Below are 21,605 nucleotides of genomic sequence, written 5' to 3' on the forward strand. Positions count from 1 at the left end.
AGCAGAGTAGACAGAGACAAAGAAGGCATTCAGTAACTCTGCCATCTCTGCATCTTCTGTCACCAGGGCACCCATCCCGTTCATCAGTGGGCCTACATTGCCTCTGGTGTTAGTTTTGTCTGCCATGTACTTGAAAAAGCTCTTTTTGCTGTCCTTGACCCTTCTTGCCAGGTTTAATTCTAAGGAAGCCTTAGTCCTCCTAGCTGCCTTCCTACATCCCCTAGCAGCAGCCTTATATTCCTCCCAAGTGGCCAGCCCCTCCTTCCATGACCTGTAAACTCTCCTCTTCCACTTGAGCATACCCAGCAATTCCCTATTTAGCCACACAGGTCTCTTGGCCCTCTTCCTTGACTTCCTACGTGTCGGGATGCTCCGATCTTGAGCACGGAAAAAGCAGTCCTTGAATGTCAACCAACTATCTTGGGCCCCTTTTCCTTCAAGCAGCCTTGCCCATGGGATTTCCCCTAGCAATTGCTTGAAAAGGCCAAAGTTTGCCCTGCTAAAGTCCAGGGTTGCAATTCTACTTGGTATTCTACTAGTCCTACCACAAGATCCTGAACTTCACCATCTCGTGGTCGCTGCAACCAAGGCAGCCCTCTACCCTTACTGCTTCAACCAGACCCTCCTTGTTAGTGAGGATGAGATCCAGCAGCGCTCCTCTCCTGGTCGGCTCATCCACCATTTGCAGGAGGAAGTTATCATCCACACACTGGAGGAACCTCCTGGACTGCGGCTGGGTTGCCGAGTGGTCCTTCCAGCAAACATCAGGGAAGTTAAAATCCCCCATGACGACCACGGCTTTAGCCTGGGCATTGCAAATTTTGTGAGGAACATTATCTGCTGACTTTCCAAAGGATGTTAGCACATTTATTATCCACACTAGAAAAGCTATGCAGAAAAAAGCAAGAAGAAAAGTAAAATCAGCCTGCATGCCTATATACTGGGATGCACTGATGTGCAGCAGCTAGCAAGAAACACTTCTTCCTGGAAGACTTGGATGAAGTAATGTCCTGACTAAAATCTGTTAGCTGTAATTCATGAACTTCAAATCTGGATTCTTATGTGGTTGCATCTCACCTAAATTACAGAAAAAGTAATACCTCTTTGAACTGGTCTTCAGTTAGTATGAACCTTAATAAGAGTTTGTAAAAGCATTTAAAGACATCCCTTGTCACAGCAGTAATGCTAGGTTCCTGACTGGTACCTCGTAGCAAGACTGAAGTTAATAATTGTAGTCTGAAGTTAATGCGCTGGCAGCCAGTGAGAGACACATAAGGCACTCCCTGTACCAATTTTCACTTTTGTTTTCTTGGATGTCATTCTACTGAAACCAGCAGGTTAATCAGTTCATTTGCTCTTACTTCATTGTCTCAGCACTTGCTCATTAAACATTCTCAACATCTTCTGATCCACAGTGCCAAATTACTAGTACCTAATGGCTTTTATCCCCCCACATCCTTTAAAACCCTGTTAGGATAAATTTTTGCTTCACTCAGCTTTGGGTTTTCTTCCTGTTCCTTTTTTATGGTCGTGCACTGAGCTCACTAAACAGTATGAAGTGAAAAAGCCTGAATTCTTTTATGGTTAGTACTCAGACAACAGGCTGGAGGATAAGCTAAGCACTCTTAAAATGGCCAGTTGACAGAAGATTGATGCTGTGGCCATGCTTTAGGCAGCCATAGTGACAATATGAATCTGAGCTCCTTGAAACTTCTGGAGAGTAGTGAACGGGCTGGACTTCTTAATTCCTGCCCATGGTGTGGCCAACCTCCAGGAGAGGCCAGAGCAGCAAGTAGTTCAACTTCACCCACCAGAAGCCCAACTGAAAACACTACGGTGACCTAACATTCTTCATAACACTAAGTCAACATGGGGGACTATTGCAGTTACGCTCTCCCCATGTGCCAAGGTTAATGCTAAACTTTTGTATTAAAGGCGGCTCAAGGCTCCTTAGTGGTTCAGGCAAAAACCAATTTTTGCTGTCTTAGGGGTGAAGATAAAAGTCAGATTACTTAAGAAAGCCAGGCTGATGCTTCTGGCATGAAATGAAACTGCAGCTGCTAGCTGAAGACTGCCTCTAGTCATCCATAGGTGGGGGCTGTAGCTGCAGTGAATGTTGATGTTGAAGAACGTAGCAAAGGGTACAGAGTCATGCTGCCCTGTAATGGGTGCATATTCATTACCCCTGAAGCCCAAGGCATCACCTACACCAAACCTTCAAAAAGGCAGGAGTAATTAAAATGCAAATTTGGATGGAATTAACGACTGGGGGTGGTGGTTTTTTTTGTTTTTTTTTTTTTCGCATAGGAATAAAAAGCTACATGGGGAGTTGGCAATGTGAAACAGGCTTTTTTTAAGCAACATAAAGATGAAAAAAAAGCAATGTACAGGATTTGCGAGAAGACAGATTTGAACTCCTGATGCCTCTTCCCCACGTGACTTGCCTTTCAGCACAAAAGTAATGGGTTATTTCAATTACCCTTCACTTCTCCAGAAGTCAGCAGTATACCTTTTCATCATAGTAAAATGTTTTGACTCAGCATACAGCACATATTTCCAATTATGCAGAAATTGTATAAACAGACATTACCAATGCATAAATAATAATATTCCATGATCTAGTATGTGAGACTCAGCACCAGGAAGAGGCCACAGAATGTTTCTGATTTCTTGAAAATAAATGCAAAAAGTGCAAAATGATTCAATAAAAAGTCAAAAGTGGAAAATATAAATTTTCACTGTTTCAGTGCATTTTTCTCAAGACCACTTCAAATAAACACACATTTTTATTTGGTGTATAATGGAGCCGTTTTTACGCCTCAGTCTCTTCTGCATTCCACTTCAAAGCCAAATTCAGCCCTGAAGCACTTTCACTGCTGGATGATACTTGACTGGGTGACTTTCTCACCTTCCAACTTTGACTCTGACTCTTTCAGACCTTTAGGGATAAGATACTGCAGTTGTCCTTGGGATTTAGATAAGTATTGCCTGTAGCATTAAGGTGAGTTTTGCAGTTAAATCTCTGAAATCCAGCCTGCCTGAAAGTATCTTCCTTCCTTTGTGTGCTTCTTGATCTTTGACTTAATTTCTGGTAGCTTTTTTTAATCAAAGAATTAAAATCTTACTGCAAACCAGAATGTGAGTAGTTAATTAAAGTGAAATTTGAGAAGAAAACTTCTTTTCTTTTTGAGCTGTTAGGTGTATTAGATTTGTGATTAATGCTATATGAATGGCTCTTCATAGTTGCTACATGCTGAAGGTCTTTGAAATAGAGAACTGCTATTTAGAATTGCTTCTGACTGGGAAAGCAGAGTTTTGTTGCTGGAGGTAACACAGATTGGCACAGATTGCTGCTACTAGGTGTTTTTATTTGTTAAGAAGGCTGACTTTGGACTGTAAATGCAGTGAGGAGTGAGGTAATAAATGGCTGTTCTGGGACTTAGTGAAATACTTAGAGTTGTTTGGGAAAGAGTTTCCCTGTAGGGAGACAGCCCTCCTCACTCTCCCTATGGCCCCGCTTTCATTTGTGATACAGTGAATAAAGTTTATTGAAGTCCCCTAAATCTCTAGCCAGGAACAATGCAGCACAGACCTGGCATATTCCCAACACAACCTGCTGTCCTAAGCGCTTCCCATCATCTTGGAGGACAGAGTGGCAGTACCGATCCTGGATGCAGTGACAGCTCCTCTGTTACCTATTTGAATTAAAAAATCAGCCTCTTCACATCACGTAAACAGTGCAGCAGAGCTGAACAACAGCTTGCACTGGAATGTACAGCTGAAATAGAGAATGCAGCTGAAGAGCATTTGTGAAAGAGTTGAATCATCCATGCAAAGTGTTGAGGCTGGGGGCTCTTGTAGATATTGGCTCAGTTATAGAAATAAATTCATAAATATTTGTAGGAGAGTGGCACTGTTAATCCAGTGAAGTTTCCTGCAGGAGACAGGTGGAATTAAGGTCTGACTGCACACTCTTGCTCTGTTTATTCCTTGTTTTAGAACCATGACTTGCATGTAGTGATTCCTCTGTCTGACCATATTTACTAGAAATATTTCTACAAATTAAAGGGTGTGCCACACTAGAAGTAATGCTGGATAAACCAAACATTCCAGTTCAGGCTACCTCTCTTTAACAGATAGTGCTCTGTGACAGCCAAAACCTCATCTTACTATTACTTCAATTGTGTGCAGCTTCTTACCTTCTAAACATGACCTATCTTCAGAAATGTTTACTTAGTCAGAGTGTAATGTTTGAAGTTCAAGATATGGAAGATTTATTTCAAAGCAATATCTACTCATGTCATCTTCCCTTGAAATGCGTACATCCAGGCTGGTCTGTGCATGCATGTGTAATGCCATTTTCTCTATTACTTGGGCTGTAGTGTAAAACAGTGCCAGAGTACTTAGAGCTAGCCAGCTATGCTCTACTGGCTCTAACTTTAGGTTATTACTCTTATGGCATATGATTGTAGAGCTTTTTCTTGTCTTGAGAGTTTTTAAGCTTGTCCCATCAGGAATATGTGAAATTGTTCAGATCACGTATTATCTTTTGGGGTTGGTTTGATTTTATTTGTTTTGTTTTGGGCTTTGTCTGTTTTTATAACTGAATTATTATAAATGGGAGTAATTGAGTAGAAAATCAATAAATAAAGTGACTTTGTAAATCTTCTAACCTACAAGCACATGATTTTCAGCAAATTAAGCACAAGGAAAATGGTGCCTTAGCTAGAAATAACAACACAACAGTGCCAAATGAATACTTTACAGTACAAAGCATTACAGATTTCAGCACTGCTTTGCAGACAGTTACACAGCTCGATGTGTAGCAGTTTAGACTGCCACATCTGTTGACTTTAGTTCCAGATGTTTGGATGTAGTAACAACGACAAGCAGATGAGGCAGGCTGAGCAACAGAACAGAAACATCAGAGCATTACTACAAAGAGAAACAAGCTTCTGCTGTTGGGTGCAGAGGGTCCCTGGGATAGGGTATGCAGAGGTGCAAGGTTTAGCCATGGTGAAGCCCATTATGGTGAACTTCTGGTTTCATGTAGGGGAAACAGCGATAGGATGGTCTGCAAGTCCCTGGTGAGAAATAGCATCCAGCAACTGGGAAGGGAATGGGAGAGGAGGAAAGGAAACCTACCAGTGTGGGTGGTAGAAAGATGCCATTAGCACTAGGCTAGCTACCATTATGGTTTGTGTTTAATACTTGAGTCAGCACGTACTTAATACAAGATTTGCTGTGAGCTTACCCACAGATACAATTCAGACTTAGTGACTCTAGAGCTTGACCTATATGTAAATCTGAAAAAAATTGGAATCTTCAAGTGTGTGTTCTGCATGGGTATTGAAGCCTGGAGTTCACCTGTCCCATGCACTGTTCAAGTGCATGAGAAAGACAGAAGCAAAAGAGTGAGGAAGTAAACCTGAGTATAACAGACAAGTATGCTTCTGCTTATACTTAAGTCTGCGAAAGTGTTAAAGGTATTTAGAGTTAAAATGCTAAATTGTTACTAAAGCATTATGTGCTGCTGGGATAGGAGCAGGTGCTCACATTTGGTCTTTTGTGTATCTTTAATTTTTTCTTTCAAATAAAAATTAGGAAAGTATCATTTGAATTTTATCTGGGTTAAGGTTCAGATTGGAGCGTGAGATGAGGAGTCTTATTGCTTTGCTTAACTTAATTCAGGAGAAATTCTGAGGAGGAGGGTTGCTCATTTTGATGTGTTTTTTTTAAATTGTGCAATGTGTGCTCTATTTTGCAAGTCTGAAAAACTCCAGTGGTTTCTCCATACCGACTATTTGACATGCTTTTCAAGAAGTATTTTCTTTCTCCCCAACAACTGTATCTTGCCTTAAAAGAAAGGCAGAGTTTGCTCTAAATGTACACAGGTCATCCCAGATGCATGCAAATCTTACACAGCAGAAAAGCTGCTGAAGAAAGAGCCTAGAAAAGCCATCTGAACTCTGGACAGAGCATTTGTGCAAGGAGCCACCTTAAATGTGGGAATGTGTTTCTGTTCCATATGTACTCTGACAAGGTCTGACACTTGTGCTTGCATTGAGTGTACAGGGCTTTGTCCTGACAGTGGGCTTGAGATATATTGTTTCTCAGAAAAGAAGCGGAGATTGTAAATGTGGGTAAGAGCCTCATGATGTACCCTTTCTGTTACCATGGGGACATTATTGTAATAGCAGGCTTTTTTCTTTTGTTTCCCAGTACATCATTGTTAACAAGAGATTGTATTTAGATTTAAATACAGTCATCTCTGCAAAGACAAGCAGGGATCGGGCATTTGAAATGAGCAGAGTACAGTATAACTAATAAAACACTTCAGCACATATTGTGAAAAAAATATTCTTCTGAAGAGCAAGAGGGGGAGGTTGCATTTTTTTCAAGTTATCTTATGAACTCCCATGATCCCTCAGTTCAATCATTAAATATAGCATAGAGCTTAAAGTGCAGTTACATTTAGTGCAAACACGCAAAGTAATAGCTGTGTTCTGTTGCTTTATTTACAAACAATTCTTGATTCCATTGTATTGCACAGCAGACTCCCATTCAGAGGATTGAACCCTGAATTAGTGTTAACTGTCTATAGGTGCTGATTATCATTGCCAGTCTGACACAGATGGGCATCCCAGCTCTGAGCACATGCTGGAATCTGGGAGCTGCCAACCATTCCACAGGCTAAGAGGAAAAAATAGAGCCCCCTTAGCCCCACCCCATAAACACTGTTAAAACAGGAGGGAATCAAAGCTTTTGGACTTGGTCTGTTTGCTTAGAGCTTAGCTGCAAAACATGGAAGTTGAAAGGTCAGGTTGTTATACCAGATGTACCAGTAATTCCAGGACAGCATTATATCAAAAGATTTGACTATTTTTATTCTAGATAATCCACTTTAAGTCATATTTGACTTTTTTTATTAAACCTTTCTCCTTAAAATGTTTGTAGGTCATATGGAAATGCTGTTGTAGCATGTATACTTAGCAAACTAAAGTGGAAGGAAAGCAGGTGATCTTTTCAAGGAGAGGAATTTACGGAAAAAGGAAAAGCTGAACACAAAGCTGTCTCTTTCTCTCCTGTTGTGTCATCAGAGCATACAGCTCTAGCACCAGCTTGCTGCTGGCATTCTTCTGTTCTATTTTTGTGAAAAACAGCAACAGAAATTTCCACCCCGACCTTTACAAATGGACATAGTTAAAGCCAGCTTCTGAGAACCAGTTAGCAAATTGCCATTACTCATCCCAGGCAGTCTCTCTAACTATACTGTCTTATCTCCACCTTTCCAAGTGTAGGCAAAGTAAGCAAGGAGTAGCTCCGAAGTTTCTGTGATGTGTAATGTAATCCATTATTCTTGCTGTCTCAGGGTCTCTGTTCAATCTAGGCTACATCACAGACATTACCATGGCAATTAAAAACTCTCCTGGAGAAGGGTGTAGTACAAAATGTTTATCCTGCTTGAACGTCACTGCAGCTCTTGACACAGAAAAATTACAAGTGCTCCTTAATAACAGGAAGAGAGGATGAATCAGCATTACAGAAATACTAGTTTTTCCTTACCCTACATCCTCTGAGGGACAGGTTTGAGAGTAATTTTTTAGAGGGTCTTAATTTTGAACTTTCCTTAAAAATGCACCTGGTCCCCACTTCTCTTTAATGCATGTAGACAATTACTGACAAAGGTACTGAGAAAACATAAGCTTGGCTGAGAGAAATATATTGATGAAAATCAACTGCATGCAACAAGCATCATGACTCAAATGTCAGAACACCTACACAGTCCTTCAGGCTGCTGTTTTTTGTGACACAAAAGAGCAAACTCTCTCCTACGAAAAGAACATTTCTGTCTGTTGAGGTCAGAGATGGAGGGAGTGCTCCAAAATAAAACTGCTTATTTGAGTTCCCTGAGCTCAGTGAGTGGTTCAGTCAAGTTTACTATTGCTCATTATTTTTTCTGTCTTCATTCTTGCATTTAGTAGCATTGGTGCTAGTGGGTAAAAAGCCTGCTTCTTTCCTCTCATACTTAGTCAACACAACTGTGTAGTTACTGAAAGTAAGTACAGGGATGCCAGACACAGAAATATGTTAATATCCACGGCTGAACATGGAAGACAAGCCAGTAAAAGTCCAAAGTAGTAATGCTAGATAACTAAATGTGTGTGGGTCCACCAACTCTGTACATGGATTGTGCTCCATTCAAGCTATTCCATTATGAGGATCATATAAACAATATGAAGACATGATTATAGGCCATGCAAATAGAGCTTTACATTACTACCAGAGGATTTTGGAGAGATGAGCTGGATAAATATCATATTGTGTTTCTGGCTTCATGCCATGCTCCTACCACTTCCCAGTTAGCTCTTGTTGAAGCCAGTGTTAACAGCCTTGCCTTTTTACAAATAAACTTCTAGTTTCAGATAACAGGCATGAACATGCAAGCCGAAGTGAAGGCTAAATCCAAATACATGCTTGTTTCAAGATTCTTCTGGTTATTCTGGAAAGTTATTATTTTCATTTTAAATAAATTAAAAACTCAAAATTAGTTAACACAGCAAAGAAGTTAAAGTTCTAGTAAGTTTTAAAAATTTCTTTTTTTATATAGGTGCTTGTACACATAGGCTCCCTGCTGCCAACCCCGGGGGAGATCTTCTCCCCTTAATTTTTTTGCCTTTTTTGTCAGGGATATATTTAGATTGGGAACAGTTGGATTGTTTAGTAGTCTATTCAGGCGGTCATGGTGAGGAGTTCAGGAGACAGCAAAGAATTCGCATCTGTATCATCTAAATTTGAAGTAATTAACATTTGAATGTTTCTGTGTTAATATGCTGTTCACAGATAGAAAAGGGTTTGCTTGCAGTCCATTGAGAATACATTGATCAACTGCTGTCAGCACTATTAGATTTGTAAAATACTGAAAACTTTTTATAGTGTGTGCTTTTCTGAGAGAAAAGCAGGCACTGTATCCACACAGGTCTGAGAATACAGCCCTAAAATGAAAGGGAGAAGAGAAACAGAATACTTCCTACTTGATTGTTCAAGAGCCATAGCCCACCAGGACTACTATTTAAAAATGTTAAACCATGACTGGTAATTTGATCTTGTCCCCAAGCTCCTCTGGTAGCACAGGTGCTCCCAAGCATGGTGTTAGAGGTTAGGTGCCTTGCTTTAGGAGCACTTCGTGTATTCCCTTTGCTGTCATCCCTGAAATTGCTGCAGCACCTTTCCTGCCAACTTGTGAACCCACACAGATCCTCTTTACAGGAGTGGGGTAGAGGCTGTGATGGTTAGGTGTGGGCTGCTTTTCCCCAGATAACTCATCCAGCCCACAGCATCTTCCCACATCACTTCCAGTAGGCTTCCTAGAAAAGAAATGGGTCTAGCAGAGGCAACCACCTGCATCTGAACTCCTTCTTTAGTGCATGTTGACACTGCAAAGGCAAATGAAATCCAGGAAGAGTCAAGTCAACTCCCATCTTTATGTGCACAGTAAAGCACCAGAGTTTTAGAGTGTGTAATTAGTCTGTAGTGCACAAAACCTGAGCAGAGATTAGACTGCATGCACATTGTGCATCAGCTCATGCCACAGCTGGGACTGAACCTGCAAGTCTCCCAGTAATTTAACTGGCAAAGAGGGTTTGAAAATGCCGATCTAATACTTCTACTTTATGGAGCCAGGTCCTCAGCTGATGCAGATCAGTGTAGCTCCACTACCCAAGGACAAGAAAACTACAGTTTTCAAACATTTCATACAGATTTCCACAGACTGTAACAACTGATCCACATTGTCAAAACAAAGGATAGGAACATGTGCACTAAGCAGTAACATGATGTATTGTCTAGTACTAGAATATAAGATAAATATTGTTATTTTAACTGCATATAGTCTTAAAAAAAAAGATGAACTATTCCACATATTACAGGGACTATACTCATTTCAGTCCCCAAACTTCTGTGAATTAAAAGCTTTGTATAAGAACAAGTATTAGCTAGTTAGACCTGACTCCCACAAATTTTGTCTTGTGCTTTAGTTTTATGTCATTAGCTGATCACTGAGGACTAGTAGTCCTCATATGATGTGACTTTGCAAATTCTGTTGCTCTAGTAAGAGGTCCTGTGTAAAATATGAAACGTTGTGGTGCCTGTGCTCTACAGTAATCCGTCACAACAGAATCTGTTTTCTAGGACCTTAATCATACTTTTCAGAGTAAGAATGCAAATCTTCATCACAGATGGCATACCACTAGATGCCTACTCACTTTCTGAGTTAGTGGTGCATCCATACCAATGTAGTTATAAAGCAGAGGATTAAAGTACAGAGTTTTTATGATTCATGCCGATTGTTTATATCACAAAGGATGAGAAAAATGTCAGAGAAACTGCTTTGCTTTACTTATAGTAAAAAAAAAACCAACAACAAACAAGCAACAAAACAAAACAGAAAACCCCCAACTGATTTCTATTACAGTTCCAAAGACTTTTCCTGTGGAACCAGAAAGCAGAATAGAAATTCTGATTTTCACAGACAATGAACATCTCTAACGTCCTCCAGTTAACTGTTATCAGGAGGTTTTTTACTGCCTTCAGTCAGTCATTTTTTCCTTCCTGCAAATTGCCTTACATTAATGTAAACTCATTGCTTCCCATTCCATCCTACAGAATATAGATTGTGTTTAAAATATCTTTCCAGATCTAGCACTGTTTGAGAAGACTGAGTAAAAGAGAGATGCTGAAGGAAAAAATAGTCCAGAAAGCCAGAAGGTATTTAGAAGCACAGGAAAAGTGGATAAAACACAGAATAATGTTACAGTTTCTTGCAGTTTACCTCTATCTCACCACAGGAGGGCAGGGAAAGGTGCTGTTTGCCTGTTTAAATCAATTAATATAATATTTTTGACTATTATTTGAAAAGAGTGGTTCTTCGTATTTCACGGGGAAGGAGAATACGCTGTTTTCTGTTATAATCCAGTGACTTTCATATGTATTAAAATACTGAAAAATATTGGAAAGCATATCCCAGCGCTGCTCCAGCTTTCTAAGCTCTCAGGAATAAATCATGGTAGAATGAAAATGTCTGCAAGATGAAAGTGCAAATAGTTTCTCCCTTCAGCATGGAGGGAATAAAGTTCAAGCTGCAAAATGAAAGGAAAATAAAGCTTGGAGAGACTTTTTGTAATGTACACAAATGAATACTAGAAATTCACAGAATAATGCAGATTTGATGAGCATCTGCCTTAATCATTGTTTGCAAAAAGGCTGCTGAGGTTTGATAAACGGCTTAGGAGCTTAGGACTTTCTTACTTCCTTAGTGCCATTTCTCAACAAGCTTTTGATTTGGTGGTTTTATTCGTCTTTCCAGATTTTTTGTTGTTGTTGGCATGGGAGATGTTTGGTTTATAGTCTCTTTCTTTACAGAAGCTCTTCTGCTTCCATGAATGATGGCATCATTTTCTTTTAAAACGTCAAGATATTTCACATTACTGTCTTGCCCAGTGGGTTCAGGGTATTTGATTGCACATACTGAGCTGCAGATTCTTAGGCAGAGGCTTTGCTAAGCTCTGTATGTAAGAAAGGGAAGTCAACTGTATCACACTGTGTAAAATGAAACAAGGACGAAAGCCCTTGAATATATAAATCTAAGTCGTGCAAGTAACCAAGGGCAATATAGGAGGAGGAAACTTTGACTGAGTTCAAATAAATGTAAAAAAGTTTGTGTGCTTTCATTTTTCTTTTGGTCTGCACCAGTGAGTTGAAGAGCCTAAAGGAACAGGGTTACTCTTGAGATTCTGCTGCTGCTCACTATATACAAACAACTGTTCAGCACTTTCCTTTCCCTTAATATAAATTAAAAAAAACCAAAACATGAGAAACTGGAAAATAAGTGAAAACTGTTGTGTAGTAAATTATTTAATTCACTAGTAAATGCCTAGAGGAAACATGAAAGATTCCAGACTAAATGGTGTTATGCAACATAAACAAGAACTTGAATATTACTGTAGATAAACAACTAAATTCAGCTTTCTTATATAAATTATCAAATGGTGATTCTTCTGCTAGTTTTATATATATGTGTATATATATATATATATATATATATATATATATATATATATATATAAAAATAAAGTATATGATCAAGGTTGACCATAGTGGACACATTCATACACACCAAAATCTTTGTCACCATAAGTCTTGCTGCAGAAGTTACAAGCTAAGAGAGTATTGATCCACCATTCTCCCAAGTTTAGCAACTTGCCTCAGACAGAGATGGAACTAGCGTGGTTTGCTAAATATATGGCATATTTAAAGTGACTAAGAACCCTGTGTAGAGGTTTGTGAGCAGTTTAAGGTAACATAAATCCAAAGTAAGTACAGGTCATCTAGAAAAATGACTACTCCAAAAATTGATTCAGCTACCTGCTCAGTCCCAGAGGCACTGGTGCAAGACAAAGGGGTAGGAACATGAGATCAGAAGTTACTAAGATCATCTTTTCCAGCCCAGAGTGCTGAGATCAGCATAAGACACTCACAAAATGGTGCCCCAGGTTCCACTCACAAATTTGATGTAAATTTTAGGTTCAAACCAGAAAGCCCCAGAACACAGTAATGTTTTCAACAGTTGCAGAGTAAAATTGCTGAAATTCCTTAGTAAAATCTGAGAAGACACATTAGTGAAAATTAATATCAGAAAGCCATTGGTCTGATCCTGATGCAGTATTTCTTCTAATCTTAACTTCAGCATTTTTATGTTAAAGTTTTATTTAATACTGTCTTCTACGCTTCAACAGTTCTTACTTTATGAATGATTCTGATGTTAAAAGAATCTAGTCTATCAAAATATAATTATTTTGTAAATGTTTTGTAACAAAGATGATCTTTTCAGCTGTGTTTACATAGATCTGGTACAGGGAGAGTCTCAACTGTGACTAAAGTTACAGTAGATGGAATGGTTAAAAATAATACAAATATGGGCCCTCATGCAGATGCAGTATTGACCTGTCTTTTTTTCCAGCTGAAAAAGCACTTAGACATCAGATTAGACTCATTCAATACAACCAAAGCCTCCAGCAGAGGGATTATTTCCAGTGCATCCAAATATTTCTTAAATTGTAGTACTCAAAATGTCACATAATTTAGGCCTTGAAAAAAAAACATGCATCAAATTGGGTCAAAACAGTCTTTTTACTCTATTTCACAACAAGACAATGTTAAATTCTAGTTTTGTACTCAGTATTCTCTGAACCCCTCCCAAATTTATGTCATCTGCAAATTCAGTAAAAATGTTATAGTCTGTCTTGCAGATGAAGAAAATGAAAGCACTGAATCAGTATAGGTTCCTGGGAAATCTCACCATCTAACTAAATCTCATCATTTTGACAGAACCATTACCAGCTGCTCTGAGATTTTCTAACCAGCTCTGCCATGTGGGTTTACCAAGGCCTTATTCTCTAGTTTTCTGCCAAGAGTGTAATTCAGAAAGGCTTTATTAAAAGTCAGATAGGTACCTTTGCTGAAAATAGTCAAGAAATCTGGTATACTTCATGAGAAGTATCTCTATGCCATGTACCCAATTTTGTGCAAGAAGGAAAAGTACCTCATTTATGTAGAAGTGTTCTTTGTGTTGTTCCCAAGCTGGAACATGGGAAGTTCTGGTTAGACTTTAGGAAAACAAGTCTACCATGATGGTAGTTCAATATTGACACAGGTTGCCCATGGAGGTTGTGGAATCTCTCTCCATGGAAGTGTTCAGTACTGGATATAGTACTGAGTAACTTGATGTATTCAGACATACTTGGAGCAAGGGGTGGACTAGATGACCTCTGGAAACCCCTTTCAAACTAAAATAAGACTGTAGGATTCTTCTACTTGTGTAGACACCAGTAAAAATTGTTTGAACTGTTACTATATATCTCAATGTATTCCAGTTCTTCATGTCTGTGTCTCTAAGCAGTAATTTACAGTATAAATGTATGATTATTTTGCATTAATTGCCAAGGTTTCATCCCCTGACTTTTGGGGATGGAATTCCCTCAGATACATTTCTCTTGTGTTAATTTGCAGTTAATTTGCATGCAAATATGTCTATTGTAAAAATGTGAAGCTAGGCATAAAATTCATAACTTAGTGATCACTATATTTGGTTTTCATTGCCATTTGCTATTCTGCATGACCTATAGCAGCGTAGGAACAGCACTGCTTCTGTGGTTATTCCCAGTGTTCACTCTAAACCAATTGGTGGCTGCATATTCTCCTCTGATGGTATTATTGGGATAGATGTAGCAAGAGAACGTAAGAATGTTTGAAGGTGTTTGCCTCTACATAGTGCTTAAAAAATTGGTGGCTGTAATTTTATCCAGTGTGGAAATGATATTATATCAGCCTGACTTAAGAATCTGTCTCTCAAAAATGCATGTGCTGGAAGTTTTTGCTAAGCACAGGTTAGGTTCACACTCCATGCCAACACTGAAATACTAGACAAGCAGAAGCCAAAGACTGGGGTGTCCATGAGGTGAGATGTAGAGAAAAATAAGTTCCTTCTCTACATCATTATTTTTTTGCCACTGTATTGAAGCTGTGACCTTGATCATAACACCTTTTCCTCTCCTGCCATTAACCTATGTGGATACTCTTAGTATTTGTCTGATAAGATTTTCCTTCTGTGATTTTTCTTAAATTTTGATTAGTTTTAGTTTTCACATATTTCCAAACATTTTCTGATTCAGATCCAGAGAGGTGTTTATTATCAGGTTTTATGCATCAGTATGTGTTGCTTTTCCTGCAAGGAGTTCTGAGACAAGATTTCAGGACAGTTATTTGGTTGAATTGCTTGGCTTTTCTAAAGAAAATGGAAACAATTCTAAAAAGCAGAAGAAACCTCTTATTCCATCTTCTGATATTGTAATAACTCAGACATCCTTGACGAGCAGTTCTGGCCAGTTGGGTGTCTGCACTTTGTTTTCACTTCAAGGTGACTGAATTGCAAGATTGTTTGCAAAGCTTTAAAAGCACTAATTTTTCTCTTAAGGAATTGTCATGGTTTAACTGGGCGGGTAGCTAAACACCACATAGCTGCTCGCACACTCCCCTCCTCCAGCAGGATGGGACAGAGAATTGAAGAAAACAAAAACTAAAATCATGGGTTGAGATAAAGACAGTTTAATGGGACAGAAAAAGAAAGGGTAATAATAAGAATATTCAGAACAAGTGATGCACAATGTAATTGCTCACCATCCACCAGCTGATGCCCAGCCGGTTCCCGAGCAGCAGCCCTTGGCCAGCTTTCCCCCAGTTTATATGCTGAGCATGACACCATACAGTATGGAATATCCCTCTGGTCAGTCGGCCCAGCTGTCTCAGCTGTGTCACCTCCCAGCTTCTTGTGCCCTCCAGACTACTGGCTGGTCGGGTGGGGCAAGAGGCTGAGAAGTCATCCACTTTGTAAATACTGCTTAGCAGCAAGTAAAACACTGATGTGTTACCAACATTACTCTCATTCTAAATCCAAAATACAGCACTTGTACCAGCTACTAGGAAGAAAATTGACTCTATCCCAGCTGAAACCAGCACAGGAATACAGGAATAATGCAAATTGAAAGACATCTAGGATCTCTCTCTTAAAAGTTCTTACTAACTTGAAGCTTTAAGTCCACTCCCTTCAATCCTCTCTTTCCATTTCACATACACACACCCATCCTCTTCCACCTAAATTCCATCTTTCTTCTTAACTCCATTGCTGTCTCTCAGGTCTACCATGAATTCCCACGCCCTCAGTTTAGCTCTTCATTCATGTGTCCTCAAACTACATTTTTCTCATACTGCCACTGTTTCCCCTCCCCATTTAGCAACACTGTATAAATTACTATGCCAGCTTGCATTCTGATTAGACATTTTATTAAGTCTATTTCCTAGTGAACTAAACTTAAGTTGGGGCAGTTGGCACTTACAAGTCCCTCATTACATAGTCCCGATTCTACCATACAGCATGTTAATACGCAACACCAATAAAAAAAGAACCAAAACCCAAACATATCTGCAAGCATAGGGTAGAAATAATTGCTAGTTTTAGAAGGAAAGGGTTAAGCTAAAAATATAAGGTAGGAAATATGCACTGTATTTGGAAACAGTTTCATGTAGTGTCTACCCTTCCCTATCAACAGTTAGAGTGGAATGGAATAGACTTAAAGTAAAGAATAGCAGCAGCCAGGATCCAGCCTGGCTCAGTCTGTTCTGGCAGGGATTTGACAGATCTGCTGTGGATAGGTCTAACTTCCAGTACAGCTGGTATCAGCTGAGAAGCCATTAAAGTGCATATATAAACTACAGGAAAGTATGATGGTGACATGTTTTGTTTCTAGCTTGTTAAACCAGTAATTGTTATTGCAAGTAGCTGTCATTCCCACCACCATTTGCTGCTTGTTGACAATGAAGAAAACTCATTCGTTTTATAGTGTGAAGCTTAATTTACTTCATGGTTGGTTTCTTTCTTTGCCTGTCAATCCCATACCTCTGAGAAAGAAATGCAGTCAGTTTTACAGCAAGCAGAATGAGCTGTAACTAAACTGCCAGTATAAAAACTATGGCTTCTGACTGATTATGAAGGGATTTTTTTGAAAGGCCCATAAGATCAAAAACTCTCTTTTGCATCATATTAGCCAAGACTGCCAGTCACTGACTGTACCCAGATTGACTAGTGATCTGTGGGTATTTGCCTTCAGTTTATATGGCTTTTAATTAAACTTGACACTCCAGAAGTAATAACTCTGTGAAGTTGACTGCTGCTGGCCTTTAGCCATGTGTCTCCAACAGCCAGCTGTTCATACAGTAGTTGAGGGCATAGCTGTAGCTGTATTCAGGAGTGTGGGGAAGAGAGCCTCACTATTAACTCAGAGAAATGCAAATGAAACCTTCATGGTATAGATGCAATTTAAGTAAGCAAAGTGTTTTGTGGGCATTCAGCTTATTCTAAACAGGAAATGTTTTTGATAACATAAAGAAGGCTTCTGTAAGCTGTGTCATCACTAGGAGGGTTTGGCTATACAACAAACTTTTCCCAGTGTAGTTAATACTTTAAAAAAACCACTGCCTTAACATACGGTGTTTTGTTCAGGTGCTCAGTTTGAACAGACCGCTTAAGCTTTCCTGGCCACACTGACACTGAAACAGCTCACTGACTGTGACTGCCCATTCTCACGAATAGTAAGTATCACCCGGGAAATACACATCCTAGTTTTCACCTTAGGACTAATAAATCTAAAACTTGCAAAAACATGTATAGAAACGATGAGCATTTAAACTTGCAGAGTTCTCCGTGTGTGTGCTGACATTCAGATCCAGAATGGTATCTGGATTCTAGCAATTGGCAGCTTGTAATGGAATAGCCACTGACTAATCCTATCTTTCTGCTTTTTAATTTTGTTGTGCCTCAAACTTTAAGGATTTGATGCCAAGATAATGTCATTTTCAGGTTAACTACTGGTTTTAAGTAATTAACTTCTTTATTAGTGGCCATAGCTAGTTAAATTCAGTAAAATTGAATACTGTAAAGCCACTTATATGCAGAGTTTCATCTCTGTGTTGCTGTGACAGAGTGGAGCTTAAATTACTTATACATGAACCCAAAAGATCCAACAGTGCATTTTACAAGCCTGCCAAGCACTGCGTAGGATTATCTATTGATGTACCAAACAACTGTTGTTGCAAATAGCAGCTAAAATTTAAGCTCATAGAATGTATCAATCTTGTCTCAATAATGAAGAAATAATATAACTTGGATTTTGGCCAGAACACCTCCGTCCTCTCCCCACATCTCCAAAATTAAGAAGCTCTTTAGTGACTAGCAGAAATTAAGAACTTTGGTTTGGCACATCTCTCCTGAATACACTTCTTGTTGGTTCTAAGCACAGTTAAGGAGTCAGAAGGCAAAGAATGCAGTTTGGGCTTCACTTTAAATATTTCGTACTGCTAAGAAGGTTTGGAAATACTGACAAGAAATCTAAAGAAGAGGCAAACTTAACTTTCCAGTTTACTTCTTTTAAAAGGCAATGAAAACTTGGCATTGTGTCTTGAATCGTTTGTGCTTTCCAATAACTTGAAGTCTTCTTTTACTATCACGAATCTCCACTCTAGGATGGAAAAATCTACTCTTCTAAAGACATAGTTTCCTAGATGGTTACAGACTCACCACATCCATGATCTGCATGAGGCTGAGAGTGAAATAGACAGTGAGTGGCTGGGAATCATTTGCAACTGGTCGCTCCAGTGGGTTGTAGTTTTTCAGCAGCTCCTTGTAAAGCTTCCTTTGGAACTCTCCTTGCAGGGACTCTTCATGTATAGGAATAAATAGATAAGTAATTAGGATTCCACATCAGAAAGTAAAGCTAGGATATACACACTTTTCCTGCTATCAGATATTACCTATCTACAGTTCTACCTGCTGCATTCCCAGAAAAATGCCACTGTAATTCATACAGTTCATTAGCTACTGCAATAAAATGTATTGTTCTTCCTTTTCATCCCAGCCTGTAAGGGGGATTCCCTCTTCGATCATTTCTTGGCTGGCCAGGAGGGGTAAATTCTAAATGCTAAATGATGCTCTGACAACATCAGTACCCTTTGGTCCATCAGCAAGAAGAGGTGAAGAAGTACTTTGACTCCTGTCCTGGCATAGCTATAACCAGAAAAGCAGAACACAGATACCACAGAGGGTATCAGCAAGACAATGGGATAAAAATGGCCACAGATTAGACTAAATCCTGCTCCCAGACTGCCTCAGATTGAGAACTCTTTGGGGCAAGTACTCTCTGCTTTGTTCTCTGTTCATGCAGCAATGAATAAAGTGGGTGAATGGGGTTCCTGGCAAAGGTGATAGGCACTACGTTAATACATGATAACGTTCTGGGATTTCTGTCCTTACACCTCAAATCCAGGGAGGGTCTTTATTCTGCCGTTTTCCTGTGGAGGAAGAGGGAGCATGTCCACAGGGATGGGGCAGAGCAGACCAGGGACAGAGGCAGTTTCAGAACGAACAGAATCTGGGTCAGGGTAGAAACAGATCCTCTGGATGTGAGCCCTCCCTGTCCGCTCTCTAGACGGACTTTCCTCTTCGCTATTTTGTAGTCCTGAGCTTCCCGCACAAAAAGCCACAGTCTCTGCTCTGAATCAGCTACCATTTAAGTGCCTTGGCGGAGTTTGCTCCCCCCTCCCCGCTGCTCTGCTCATCTCCCATGTCCCTTCCCAAGCCCGGAGCAACCCGGGACAGAGCACAGCATTGCCCCGCCGCCGCAACGGCAGGACGCGGGGAAGGGGCTGGAGGGACCTCGCAGTAACACACACACACACCCCCCCCCACCCGCGCCCCTGCCGCACTCCGCGCTGCCCGGCGCCGCCCGGCGTTCACTCACCGCGCACAAGCCCCGCCGCCGCCAGCAGCCACACCGCCAGCTCCTGGAGGCCCATCCCGGGAGACCCAGCACGAACAGGGACGGGTACAGCCGCAGCGGCTCCTCCCGCCGAGCCCCAAGCGGCGCGGATCCGGGCCGCTGGGAGCCGGCGCCCCGAGGACCTCCGGCAGCTCGGCCCCTTCCTGCGCCCGCGGCGGAGCTCGCCCTGCGGCGCTGCCGGCCCAGGCGGAGCGGAGCGGCGCTGCCGGCCCGCCCCCACGTCCTGCCTCCCTGCCTGACGGATCGGCTGCTACCCTGATCCTCGAGCGTCCCGGGGGGAGCGGGGCCGGGAGCGGGCTGCTACTGCTGCCGCAGCCGGAGCAATGCGGTGCGCTGTGGCCCCGGCGTTATAGAGACGAGGGCGGGGGCAGCCCCCCGCCAGCTGACGGCCTCCCGGCAGCCGCCGGGCTCCGCGCCTGCCGCACGGGAAAGCACCCCGCTGTGCTAGCTGTAGGGTTAAGGGGCGTCAGGTTCCTGCGGGCCGCGGAGCTGCCCCCCTCAGCTGCCCTGCCCGCCTCAGCACCAGTGCTCAGCTGCTGCCGTGAAAGGCGAGAATTAGCCCAAAACGCAGCGGAGTGCCCCGGACGGGAGAGCCACCGCCTGCAGCGAGCCGCGCAGCGGGAGGGGCAGGCAACCGCGGTTGGGATACAGGGCGGGTCCAGTTTTTGCTGGCTTTACCCATGAATTTGGCTTCGGTCACGTTGTTGGGAAGGAGGGAATTGGGCAAAGTGATGCTGCCCACGAAGCTGTTAAATCCCCAGTAGAGATGCAGGGCTGGGGACTCAGGTGTTCCGTGTTTTGTCTGGGTATGGGTAAAACAACCATAACTGAGGGGCATTGTGTAAATTCAGTAAAATGATGCCTGAGCTCCTGCTTGGAGTAGGTATAAAGCACCACAAAAAAAAAAAAAAGCAGGCCTACAAAATTTAGTGCATTTTGTGGATTGTCTGGTTCCCATTTGCAACTTGAAGTACATTTTTGAGACCATGCATGGGTTATTCGTTCTGGTCCAAATCTCTGCCCATCAAATCCTCTGTCAGGTCCTTCTGAGTCATTCTGTAATTCCAGGGATTGGTGTTCGTTTCTCACTGATATAGAATTCACAGCATTCTGGAGTCACTTTGACATCTTTTTGCATGAGCGTGAACAACAGAAACAGTGGCAAAACTGTTTTTCTTCATCCTGGTTGATTTTGAATAACTATGTAATACGGGGTTCACAGAAGCTAATTAAAGTTGATGAGAAATCTGCGTTTTAGGCCTGCAGCTTTAGCAGATCCTCATCTGTAAACACGTGAAGATCAGCCTTACTTATCTTGTCCTAAAGCAACACACCAGAATTTTTTTGTTTGCTGAAAAAATTACCATCTGCTACAATTTAACTAACATGGATTCCACAAAAATGGTCATCTGATCTGTAAAGACAATGCTAATAAGGCCTTTGACCATAAGGCTAAGCTCTAATTGTTTCAAAGACAGAAATGTTGGAAACGTGACTTTTTTCTTGACAATACTACATAATGTTGTACCAATACTGAGAGCAAACTCATTTAAACTTGCAGTTGCAGTTGAAGCAGAGGATATTACACAGGTCAGTCTTACAAAGCCAAATTTCTACAGATAAGGTTTCTAAACAGAAAAGTAGTCTTCTTTTCTAAAAAGAAAAGTACTGCTTGAGAGCACCAAATGTCCTTTAGAATTCTAATGGTTAAGGGTCAGTTAATCAAATACATGCAGTTTTAATTTGGCTGAGGTGAAAAGGATTTATTTTTTCAGGTCTCTGCATTTTGTCTTGGAATGTCTGGATTGCAGGTTTACAGCTGTACATTGCATAAACCCAGCATTCCCTAGTATTCCCTCCCAGCTTCTCCTGCAAAGTCTCAGGATCTCTCCTAAGGTAAATCAGTCCAATCCATGTATTATTTATTTGAGATAATCACTGATGAAGGTGAAGTTGATGTTTTTCAAGCATGTAGACCAACAAATATCATGTATCATCTTTTAAATGAAATTTTGTGCTTTCTCTGTAAGTGCATTCTTTATACTGGCACAGTGCTAGCATACCAACAGCAGGCTGCAAAGAGACAAATGTCATGGTGAAAAGGAACTCATGGCTCTGTGGAATGGCAGCTAGGCATGGCTCAGTGAAAAATGCTGGTTG

At 40.9% G+C, this 21,605-nt stretch overlaps 1 protein-coding gene across 1 annotated transcript in view; it reads right to left on the reverse strand.

Annotated features, from left to right (window-relative positions):
• Positions 1 to 19,922, reverse strand: part of CHRFAM7A (CHRNA7 (exons 5-10) and FAM7A (exons A-E) fusion) — a 47,476-nt gene extending 27,554 nt beyond the window's left edge. Inside the window, exons 1-2 of the mRNA XM_062627117.1 lie at positions 19,407 to 19,922; positions 18,188 to 18,327 (exon numbers count right to left, since the gene is read on the reverse strand). Of these exons, the coding sequence (XP_062483101.1) occupies positions 18,188 to 18,327; positions 19,407 to 19,461 (195 nt within the window). The 5' untranslated portion in view covers positions 19,462 to 19,922. The remainder of the gene's footprint in view (positions 1 to 18,187; positions 18,328 to 19,406) is intronic.
• Between the last annotated feature and the right edge of the window lie 1,683 nt (positions 19,923 to 21,605).

The sequence above is a fragment of the Pezoporus occidentalis genome, unplaced genomic scaffold, assembly GCF_034315485.1.
Source record: "Pezoporus occidentalis ecotype Australia unplaced genomic scaffold, CSIRO_AGI_Poc_V1 ctg11, whole genome shotgun sequence".
Taxonomy (NCBI): Eukaryota; Metazoa; Chordata; class Aves; order Psittaciformes; family Psittacidae; genus Pezoporus; species Pezoporus occidentalis.